Below are 12,541 nucleotides of genomic sequence, written 5' to 3' on the forward strand. Positions count from 1 at the left end.
CCAAGCGCTAGATCGACTCAGGAGGTGATTCTGAGTCGATCGGTATATATTTTATGGGGTCTAAAATCAATATTTCTGGTAGGCACATTTTTTGGCCGATCAAACTTATTATACCCTGACCACTATGTGGTTTAGGGTATAAAAAGGGGTTTAGCTTTTTCTAAGTCTGGCTTCCTTTGTTATAGAAAGCTTAGCATAGAAAAATATTTTTATACCCTGCGCCACACTGTGGAATAGGGTATTATAAGTTAGTGCATATGTTTGCAACACCCAGAAGGAGACGAGATAGACACATGGTGTCTTTGGCAAAAATGCTCAGGGTGGGCTCCTGAGTCCCGATATAGGCATGTCCGTCTGTCCGTGAACACATTTTTGTAATCAAAGTCTAGGTCGCAGTTTTTGTCCAATCGACTTTAAATTTGGCACAAGTATGTGTTTTGGCTCAGAATAGAACCCTATTGATTTTGAAAAGAAATCGGTTCAGATTTAGATATAGCTCCCATATATATATTTCGCCCGATATGGACTTATATGGCCCCAGAAGCCAAAGTTTTACCCCAATTTGGTTGAAATTTTGCACTAGGAGTACAATTAGTAGTTTAGTCAAGTGTGCCAAATTTTATTGAAATCGGTTCAAATTTAGATATAGCTCCCATATATATCGTTCGCCCGATTTACACTCATATGACCACAGAGGCCAATTTTTTGCTCCGATTTAGTTGAAATTTTGCACAGGGAGTAGAATTAGCATTGTTGCTATGCGTGCCAAATTTGGTTGAAATCGGTTCAGATTTAGATATAGCTCCCATATATATGTTTTTCTGATTTCGACAAAAATGGTCAAAATACCAACATTTTCCTTGTAAAATCGCCACTGCTTAGTCGAAAAGTTGTAAAAATGATTCTAATTTTCCTAAACTTCTAATACATATATATCGAGCGATAAAAAAATAAATAAACTTTTGCGAAGTTTCCTTAAAATTGCTTCAGATTTAAATGTTTCCCATATTTTTTTACTAACATTGTGTTCCACCCTAGTGCATTAGCCGACTTAAATTTTGAGTCTATAGATTTTGTAGAAGTCTATCAAATTCTGTCCAGATCGAGTGATATTTAAATGTATGTATTTGGGACAAACCTTTATATATAGCCCCAACACGGATGTGATATGGTATCGAAAATTTAGATCTACAAAGTGGTGCAGGGTATAATATAGTCGGCCCCGCTCGACTTTAGACTTTTCTTACTTGTTTTTTTATTATTTAAATACATAAAAAGTGTTTTGGCGCTATACGAAGTTTAAGAAGAAGAAGAAGAAGAAGAAGAAGTCATTTTATTTTGAGTGTGGGTTTCAATACTTATAAAATGTCTTTAGCGTTACACGAACATGAAAATAGACATGATTTATGTAAAATTTATTCACTGAAAAAGATAGTGAGCTAATATAAAAGATTATGCAACCTAAAGTTTAGGACACTCAATTAACACAATGTTAAGGACAATTTTCTTTAAAGTAATGAACACTTTAATTAAAAGAAAGTTTATAGTCATTGCTTCGAAAATTATTTTTATTAAATTTAGGTCACGTGTCTTGGAAATTTGCCGTCGACTGTTAAAGTCGTATGTTTTTGAACTAAGGAAAATTTTCTTTAAATTAAAGAACAAAATGTTTGATTTAAAGAAATCGTCTTTAAATTAACTGAACCACCGTGGTGCAATGGTTAGCATGCCCGCCTTGCATACACAAGGTCGTGGGTTCGATTCCTGCTTCGACCGAACACCAAAAAGATTTTCAGCGGTGGATTATCCCACCTCAGCATGCCCGCCTTGCATACACAAGGTCGTGGGTTCGATTCCTGCTTCGACCGAACACCAAAAAGTTTTTCAGCGGTGGATTATCCCACCTCAGTAATGCTGGTGACATTTCTGAGGGTTTCAAAGCTTCTCTAAGTGGTTTCACTGCAATGTGGAACGCCGTTCGGCGTTCGCCATACAAAAAATGAAGTTCAAAACAAAAGTTTTCCTCCAAAACACGTAAATTGTATAATGTCCAATATCCACTTCAATTCCACTTCCATTATTCACGTCAAATCCACGTACGTGAAAATTTGGTGTTCTTACAGCCTATTTCTGATATCCGAACGAAAGCAATTGCGAACGAACGGCAGTCACTCACTTTCGTCTAGATTTGGGTTTCTCTAACTTCCTTTCGTTCGTTCGCATGGCTTACGTTACTGTCAAATGCTAATATTACCAGATCTCAATTATTTCAATTACTTGAAAAAGGCCCATACATTTTAAAAATTATTTTCCATAAAATTCAATCTGGCATATGTATTTGTATTTCTATCAAAGATAATTGAGAAGAAGATGCAGTCTTGTCATAGCAAAACTGAAGCACCAGAGGACTCTGCCAACAAAATATCATAAAGTTTGCGTCGACGTGTCTCTCAAATGTACTGCCGTTTGCGTCGGAAAATATCATAACATTTGTGTTTTTCATAAATTTCTGAATAAAAACCCACAAAAGCAATACCAAAACGATTGTAGACAATTAAAATAACACGTATGTGTATTTTAAAGCGAATATTCATTATGGTTTTATGTGAATATTGCCGTTTTGAATTTATTCCTGGGCAGAGCTGCTTTGGAAAAAATTGACAAATAAAACAATTTTTTTCTCCCTCTACACCTTGACATTTGTTTTCTCTTTACAAGAGCACAATGCTTAATCTTGTTATACTCAATTATCTTTGTTTCTATATATCTGCAATAATTAGGTTTCGGTTTTCCTTTTAATGAGTGTTTCATTCCAAATGTATGCGTTTGTTCGTTTTAGAATTTCTGTTAAACGGTCTATATGGCGGTTATAAAGATAAATAGATCGATATAAACCACTTTTATCATATATTTGCACCAAAAAACGTTAATCACTTTATCAATTATTAAGCTTTTCTCTATTTATGAATGCCTTTTTCCACAAAACGAATGGTTTGTGCAAAGTGAGTGGATTTGACATTTCTGTTCGACAAAATGCGAACGAATGGAGTTAGAGAAACCCAATTTTAGTGTAACGTTACGTTTTCGTTCGCATTGATTTTCGTCTAACTTGTCGTTTAGATAGAGCTTAGAGAAACCGAAATACACCAAAGGTGAGTATTAAGTTCGAGATTAGCCGCTAAAATCGCTAAAGTGAAAACTAAATCAGTAAGAACAAGTAAAGAAAGTCTAAAGTCGGGCGGGGCCGACTATTTTATACCCTGCACCACTTTGAAGATCTAAATTTTCGATATCATATCACATCCGTCAAATGTGTTGGGGGCTATATAAAGGTTTGTCCCAAATACAGACATTGAAATATCACTCGATCTGGACAGAATTTGATAGACTTCTACAAAATCTATAAACTCAAAATTTAAGTCGGCTAATGCACTAGGGTGGAACACTATTTTAGTAAAAAAAAATATGGGAAACATTAAATCTGAAACAATTTTAAGGAAACTTCGCAAAAGTTTATTTATGATTTATCGCTCGATATATATGTATTAGAAGTTTAGGAAAATTAAAGTCATTTTTACAACTTTTCGACTAAGCAGTGGCGATTTAACAAGTAAAATGTTGGTATTTTGACCATTTTTGTCGAAATCAGAAAAACATATATATGGAAGCTATATCTAAATCTGAACCGATTTCAATCAAATTTGGGACGCATAGCTACAATGCTAAATTTACTCCCTGTGCAAAATTTCAACCAAATTGGGCCAAAACTCTGGCTTTTAGGACTATATTAGTCCATATCGGGCGAAAGATATATATGGGAGCTATATCTAAATCTGAACCGATTTCAATCAAATTTTGAACATTTGACTATACTACTAATTGTACTCCTAGTGCAAAATTTCAACCAAATTCGGCCAAAAATCTGGCTTCTGGGGCTATATAAGTCCATATCGGGCGAAAGATATATATGGGAGCTATATCTAAATCTGAACCGATTTCAATCAAATTTTGCACACTTGACTACACGACTAAGTTTTATGTTTGTACACAATTTCAAGCAAATCGGTATTAAACTCTGGATGCTGGGTCCATATTAGTGCATATCGGGCGAAAGATATATATGGGAGCTATATCTAAATCTGAACCGATGTCTTCCAAAATCAATAGGGTTCTATTCTGACCCAAATTAGGAATATGTGCCAAATTTGAAGTCAATTGGACTTAAATTGCGACCTAGACTTTGATCACAAAAATGTGTTCACAGACAGACGGACGGACGAACGGACGGGCATGGTTATATCGACTCAGGGACCCACCCTGAGCATTATTGCCAAAGACACCATGTGTCTATCTCGTCTCCTTCTGGGTGTTACAAACATATGCACTAACTTATAATACCCTGTTCCACAGTGTGGCGCAGGGTATAAAAATGCATGAAATTATACGTATTTATTTGTTGCAAATTTTATTATAACTTGATGGGGAAAAGCCCAAAGCAAATTTTCACAAAGTTTGTATTCCTTAAAATGGATTATCAAAGAAAAGTAATCGTGAAAAAATGACGTTTTTAGCGGCTAAACTCGAACTTAATACCCACCTTAAGGCGGATATCAAAATAAGTGGAATCAATAGACTTATTATAATTTATTATTTTTTTTTAATTAAAAATTACGCAGTTCTAATAAAAATCATGTATTAAATATAAAGCATTTCAAATTTTTTACGCGAGTACTTTTTTTAACCGGAAATACACCCATCTTGGACATAATTGAACTTTCACCAAGACTTTTGCAAGTGAATTGATTTCACGAAAATTCCGGTAAAAGTGGATTGTAGGACACGAAAATCGTGGAATTGATTCACATTCACCTGGAAGTGGATTTGGGAACATGGGCAGTAAACGCCCCTAATTTGGAATATGCTCTGACTGAACATACTCGTTTCAAAATATATGTAAAACTATTGAAATAAATTTCATAGAAAAACCGAATAAACAAAGGCTTTAAAGAACATAGGAATGTGAAAATAACTTAAAAATTGTTTCCCCTTTGCGAACGCGGTATTTATTTGAACAAACGGTGCGTATATTTGAATTTAGAGTAAATGGGAATTTCGAATTTCCATGGCAACCGTCAAACTAAATCATCTAAACTCGGTATGAACGGTGAAATGTTTTGGAAAAATGAATGAGGAAAACGAGTCAGTGGGAACATAGCATAAGACTTGTTTTGAAGATTTTTCATCTTTGTTTGAAAGTAGTTTTGGAATAAAGAATTAAACTGGCATTTCGTTGTTCTTGAATAGCTTTTAATGTTAGGCAAATCATTTTTGAATAAGTTTTTTTAATAAAACATTTTTAGTTTCATTCCATCTTAGCAATAAGCCATACTACAACTTTTCTAATGCATTCGAATGGATGAGGTTTGAATATAGCGGAAATATTTTCTTGGACTAATTTATTCTTTCAATTCGCTCAACGAAGTTAAACAACACAGATCAGCTAGACCACGAAATACTATTCGATTGATGGATAAATAAGTAGATACGTAATATACGTGTTATATTTGTTGCTGCTATCTATGTGTGATAGAAAATTCAAATTTGAATATGAATGTCAAACAGTCGATTAACGCCGAATCTTGATGTTTGCCAAACGGCAATCATTTATGTTTTGTCTTTCAGCATTTAACCACTACCTCTGCGAATGCATCGAACTGCTTGCTTGAAATCTTTAAGAAACAAGACAAAATAAAAGAGACCATTGTGGCGCTAGCATTATAACGCATATAGCTTCCTTAATAAACACGATGGTACATAAAGACAGAACCTTGTTCACTAAATCACACAGAACAAAACTTGAAACAGAATAAGTCGGTGAATTTCAAAAAATAACCAAAAAGATTCCACTAAGACATGGTTAAGACATTGTATACAAATATTAATAAAATCAATTCAATGGTATACTCAAGACTTATTGAAGAAGGTACTTTCAGTATTACAAAAACAACAATAGTACCGAATACCCACCCAAGCCGTGACGGACTAAAAGTAAACAGAGTACCCCCTCAAGTCCCCAACTCAAAGATTTCGTCCCCATCCACTGAAAAATAACCCAATTTCTTGAAAAAATCCCAATACTGTACCCAGAGAAATGGTTGGTTGCAATTTGATCATTACAATAAGGAGATAATAACAGTAACCTATTTTTTGTTACAAGAACAATGTTTTGATTATTTACCCCATTATATATCAAACACAACTGTAAAAAAGTTCTCAAAATCAAATAGGAATTCCCATAACCATTCAATTAGTTACAACAACCAATGCCGATCAATTTAGTTGTATGTTTCATAAAATTGTTGAGCTAACCACCAGCCTAGTGAGACCTACAGCATGAAAATCAACAAATGGTTAGTATAACCAAAAGTTGAGTAACATACAGTATGTCAAGAAAGTGTTTTGACAATAGGATAAAAATTATGTTTTGTTCCAAAATTAAATATAATGAAATTTTAAAAAATATTTTATTATGTATTTTGCAAAGTATACATACGTACACAGCATTGCTGCAAAAAAATTAAATATTTCAAATGCAAACAAACAAATTCCAATAGCAAACACAAAAATCTTCCATACATGTGTGTCAACAAAGTGTTTTTACATTTTGTTACTCAGCCCTTTTTCGCAGTAAACTAGGATAACTGTAAATGCACCGTTATTAGATCGGTAGACACATTCACTGCGATCAGCAAGCGTGTGGCGTAGTTATTTTTTAGCATTCAAATATAAAGGGTGATTCTTTTGAGGTTAGGATTTTCATGCATTAGTATTTGACAGATCACACCCAGAAAAAAGTGCCTTCGAAACTAAAGGAAAAAATTTTCATCAATATAGTTTATCCATTTTATTTCCATTAAGGTAAATTTTTGTGAAAAATAATAAAATTTACTCGTTTCAGTAAAAAAATCCTAAACTGTAAGCAGTTAGGATTAGTTCATTAACTAGAATAAGGCATGGAATTTTACTCATACTATTTTCTTCGCTGGGTATAAGAATTTACTACTGAAAAAGAAAATTTTATTCACCGATAACAAAGCATTCGTAAAAATAAACAAAAACCGAACTAAAACCAAGTTTCCTCAAAATTAGTAAAATTTCTTATAAAATGATAAGTGCGATTTCCTTTATAATAGAAAGTATTTCATACATACGAACAACACTTGGCATAGAAAAATATTTTAGTTCATTCGTACTAAGAAGTATGCAATCCTTTCAAAACTTAAGGAAACACACTTCTTAGAATATAGGAAATTTTCCTACATTTCTATTGTCTACCTGTAATCGATACCTGTCATCGTAATCGATGTGTTTGCGCGTGGGTGTAATCGATATATTTGCGCGTCGGTTGTTTTTTTAGTTGGAATCGCGTTGTTTTGGTATACGGAGAGATTGTTAAAAAATAATATGGTAAAATAATATAATAAATAACAAATAAAATATATAAAATATTTGTTATTTTAAATTAGTGAGAAAAATTTTCGTTTTTTTAAATAAATCTATCAATGTTCGTGATAGTGTATAAAGAAAGAAAACACCAGCAGAATAACAAACCTTTCATTTGTCTTCATTTTGGAATCTTCAATTATCAGGTAATATTCAGTGACGCTAACCTTTTGCAACAAAAATGTTTTATGATTTTTTTATATTTGTAGGTATTGAAATTGTAAAAGGAGGACAAAATCGTTAGGCAGCAACTTATTAAAAGTGAAAAGTACAAGAAGAAGAAAAAGTGCGTTTTACAGTTGATAATATCACACGGAAATTGGAAATAGTGGAATAATAAACTAATATTTCAAAGAGATTCGATGCTGTTGATTCTTAATAAATATATTCAATATATTAATAAAACATGTCTTTTATTGAAGATAAAATTGCTTATAGAAATAAATAAAATTGTATTTAAAAACGAAGGTAAGAAGTTCTAATTATGAAGTAAAAGTTTTACCACAAATGTGTAAGATTTGTCGAAATGAATGAAAAAATTTCAATAAAATCATTCCATATATGAATTCAAATTAGTTAAATTTTTTCATTCTGTAGTATAGTGGTATATAAATATAGGAAAATGTTAACTAATATATGGAATGCATTATTCCTAATTTCTACGAAAATCACATCGTTCAAACAAATAAAAATGTCTTTGGCGCTATACGAAGTTCAACTTTCTTCACAATGAGTTCATTTTAACTTAAAGAAGGGGTCACTTTTTTCTGGGTGCACGTGGGATTTCAGACATGGTGTCAAAGAGAAAGATGCTCAGTATGCTTTGACATTTCATCATGAATAGACTTACGATCTGCCACAACGTCGAATTTTCAGTGAATGGGCCCTAGAAAAGTTGGCAGAAAATCCGCTTTTTTATCGACAAATTTTGTTCAGCGATGAGGCTCATTTCTGGTTGAATGGCTACGTAAATAAGCAAAATTGCCGCATTTGGAGTGAAGAGCAACCAGAAGCCGTTCAAGAACTGCCCATGCATCCCGAAAAATGCACTGTTTGGTGTGGTTTGTACGCTGGTGGAATCATATTTTTTCAAAGATGCTGTTGGACGCAACGTTACGGTGAATGGCGATGGCTATCGTTCGATGCTAACAAACTTTTTGTTGCCAAAAATGGAAGAACTGAACTTGGTTGACATGTGGTTTCAACAAGATGGCGCTACATGCCACACAGCTCGCGATTCTATGGCCATTTTGAGGGAAAACTTCGGAGAACAATTCATCTCAAGAAATGGACCGGTAAGTTGGCCACCAAGATCATGCGATTTGACGCCTTTAGACTATTTTTTGTGGGGCTACGTCAAGTCTAAAGTCTACAGAAATAAGCCAGCAACTATTCCAGCTTTGGAAGACAACATTTCCGAAGAAATTCGGGCTATTCCGGCCGAAATGCTCGAAAAAGTTGCCCAAAATTGGACTTTCCGAATGGACCACCTAAGACGCAGCCGCGGTCAACATTTAAATGAAATTATCTTCAAAAAGTAAATGTCATGGACCAATCTAACGTTTCAAATAAAGAACCGATGAGATTTTGCAAATTTTATGCGTTTTTTTTTAAAAAAAAATTATCAAGCTCTTAACAAATCACCCTTTACTTGTTATCGAAGCAACTGTCAAGATTTGTGATGCCTGGAAAAAGAGTTACATTCGACGTGGTGCAGTTGGTGTATTACAATCATCAAAAAGGAAAAAGCGTCAAGGAATTGTTTCACATGAAACTATACGACAAGCCTTGAAGAGAAACCAGTACACGTCCAGAGTAGCCCGTAAAAAACCTTTACTTTCTGCCCTTAATGTGGAAAAACGGTTATCGTTTGCCAAAACATATATAGAAATGGCCAATGACTACTGGGATAATGTTATATTCTGTGATGAGACTAAAATAATGCTTTACTACAATGATGGACCCAATAGAGTATGGCGTCAGCCACTTAAAGCATTGGAGAACCGCAACATTATACCGACTGTAAAATTTGGAAAGCTTTCAGTTATGGTGTGGGGTGTATATCCAGCAAAGGTGTCGGCGATTTGGTTTTTATCGAAAACACCATGGATGCAAAACAATATTTACAGATTCTACAAACCCATTTGATAAATAGTGCACAAAAGTTTGGATTTTTTGAGGGCAACAAATCAAATTTTAAATTTTACCAAGATAACGACCCAAAGCATAAAGAGCATAACGTTAAATTGTGGCTTCTCTATAACTGTAAAAAGTCTTGGATACCCCTGCCCAGAGTCCAGACTTGAATCCACTAGAAAATATTTGGGCATATTTAAAAAAAAGTTGCCAAACGTCACCCCAAAAATCGGACAGATCTCAAAACTGCAATATTAGAGGAATGGCAACAAATACCATTGGAATACGATGTCCCGCATTTAATTTGTTCTATGAAAAGAAGACTACAAGCTGTCATAGACTCTAAAGGTGGACATACCAAATATTAAATTTTTTTAAATAAATATTTTAAGCTTTATTAGAAAAAAAAATCGAATTTAAAAACACTTTCTTGACATAATAATTTTGAATTACAGTTTATGTTTGGCTTTTATCTTCCCTTAACGTTTGACTTTATTTTTGTTTTTATTATTATTTGTAAGCAATTCACACTATTTTCTTGAATACATGTTTTATTTTTCTCAAAACGAATTAACAACTCGATTTTTACTTCAATTATTTCTGGAATTTGAAATATTTGGCAATGTCAAAAGACTTTCTTGACATACTGTATACTAAACAAATTTTAGTTCAATCATGGGACGCACGTAAGGTAGTTGTTGCAACAAATAAATAGTATTGTCAACATTAGGGTTGTTTTCTTTTGCACTGGATACCCTAAGCCATGAAGGACTAAAAGAAAACAGAGTACTCGCTTATCCAGAACATCTCTAAAAATATGCAACACTGTCATCAGCTGTTTAAAAACAGTCACAGAAAATAAGTTAAATCTTACATTTTTAATGTATGAAATACTCACATAGTAATAAATATTTACTGCTGCGATTATTTATGACACTGTACCACTTTGAATTCCATGTTTTTCGATAAATTAGTCACAATAAATTGCTATTGTGAATCAATGAAGCGTCACTTTATCAAAATACAATCTGGCGACATCGGCGCGACTTGCACTGATGAGTTGTTCTGGATAGAACACCAGTGAAACGATGTTCTGGATAGCCCATACAAAGTGGTAAAAGAAAACAGCCCTATATTTAGATGTTATGACGCTACAAAATTTGCAAAACGGGGGAGAGTCACTAAATTTACTTTTTAATAGTCCGCAATAAATTGAATAAAATTTTACCAACTACCAATTGTAATATAGAGTACGGCTTAAGGTAAGTATCGTACCGATTTAGTAAAAACATATTATAAAAGTTTCCATAAAATTTGCAGGCTTCATGCACCAACATACACAAATACATTTTACGGCAAGCGAGCTTTTTTATCGTATTAAGCACATAAAATTGTAGAACGAGTCAACGGCGGTTGTGATATAGCGGGCATGGTAACTCTGTGAATAATCGATTTTTATTGATCTATTGACTTTTATCGTCCTTCCTCTTCTTCCTGTTCCTGCGAGCATAAGTATATTTCACAACTTCTTTTTGATTTCATGTACCTTTAAAATATTCCAAAATATTAATAAATAATTGGATTAAATAAAACCTGGTTATGTTAAGTGGCGACGAGGATAAATCTGACTCTACGGAAAACAAGGAAATAAAGGAAACTACAAGGATGGCATCGAAATTTGCCGACTTAAACCAGTTCAACTTGGCTTCGGGAAATTGGCAAATTTATTTGGAGCAGATGAATTTCTTTTTTATGCCAAATGGTATAGCTGATGAAAAGGCAAAGAAAGCAATATTTTTGTCATCCTGCGGGGGTGATACATATACTCTGCTAAAGTCAATTGCGACTCCAGTTGATATTTCATCAGAAGCGTTCACTTTCAAAAGGGCTATACAGCTGTTATCCGGACATTTTTGCCCTCCACCAAACCAGATAATACAGCGTTTCCAATTCTATAGAAGAGATCAGAAAAATGGGGAGTCCGTTCCAGAATTTTTAGCGGCCCTACGGAAGTTAAGTCAACACTGTGAATTCAGTGATCTTGACGCAGTGTTGCGTGATAGATTGGTGTGTGGATTAAGGGATGAGAGTTTGCAAAAACGATTGCTATCAAAAGATAAATTAACGCTACAAATTGCGCAAGAGGAAGCTATCGTCAGCGAAGAGGCTCAGAAGAATTTAGCTGCTTTAAAATCAACTTTTAACCCTACAGAAATCAACAGAATTGCAAAAGCTAAGGAATCAAGTTCCAAGACCAGTGTGCAGAATTGCTTTCGATGTTGTGGTAAGCATTCACCGGACCAGTGTAAGTTTAAGGAAGTTGATTGTCATTTCTGCAAGAAGCGTGGCCATATACAAAAGGCATGCATAACCAAGACAAAAATGGGTAGCAAAAGCATACGCAATGCAAACACAAACATTAAGAACAGGATAAACAAAATTTAAATGTCTCAAGAAAATCAGGAATATATTCTATCCGTAAACAGCAGTGGTATGTCATCCATCAGGAAAACCATACAAATTTATGGGACACCAGTTGAAATGGAAATTGACTCAGACGCGAGTCATTCCATTATAAGCGAAAATTAGTTTAGACGAAAATTTGAAGATCTTGAATTGAGACCATGTTCAATACAGTTAAGAACGTGGGGAACAAATCATAATTTGCAGCTTTGTGGTGCAGTAGATGTACTTGTGTCTACGGGGATGGTAGATAAGAAGTTGACACTATTGGTTGTCCGGGGTGATGGTCCAGCATTGATAGGTAGAAATTGGTTTGAAGAATTGGAAATTTCAATAACAAGCGCAGTATATAAAATGTGGTCAAGTTTGCCCGAACCTATAATGAAATTTAGCTCTGTGTTTGAAGACACTCTTGGAGACTATAGAGGTAACCCAATAA

The 12,541-nt window shown here is 34.0% G+C and overlaps 1 protein-coding gene across 1 annotated transcript; it reads left to right on the forward strand.

Moving 5' to 3' along the window:
* The first annotated feature begins 11,238 nt into the window (after positions 1-11,238).
* LOC142236147 (uncharacterized) lies at positions 11,239-12,084 on the forward strand. The gene has a single exon (XM_075307407.1). It carries the CDS (start codon positions 11,239-11,241, stop codon positions 12,082-12,084), a length of 846 nt encoding a protein of 281 aa, XP_075163522.1.
* Positions 12,085-12,541: the final 457 nt, after the last annotated feature.

This window comes from Haematobia irritans, chromosome 1 (genome assembly GCF_050003625.1).
Source record: "Haematobia irritans isolate KBUSLIRL chromosome 1, ASM5000362v1, whole genome shotgun sequence".
In the NCBI taxonomy this organism is placed as follows: Eukaryota; Metazoa; Arthropoda; class Insecta; order Diptera; family Muscidae; genus Haematobia; species Haematobia irritans.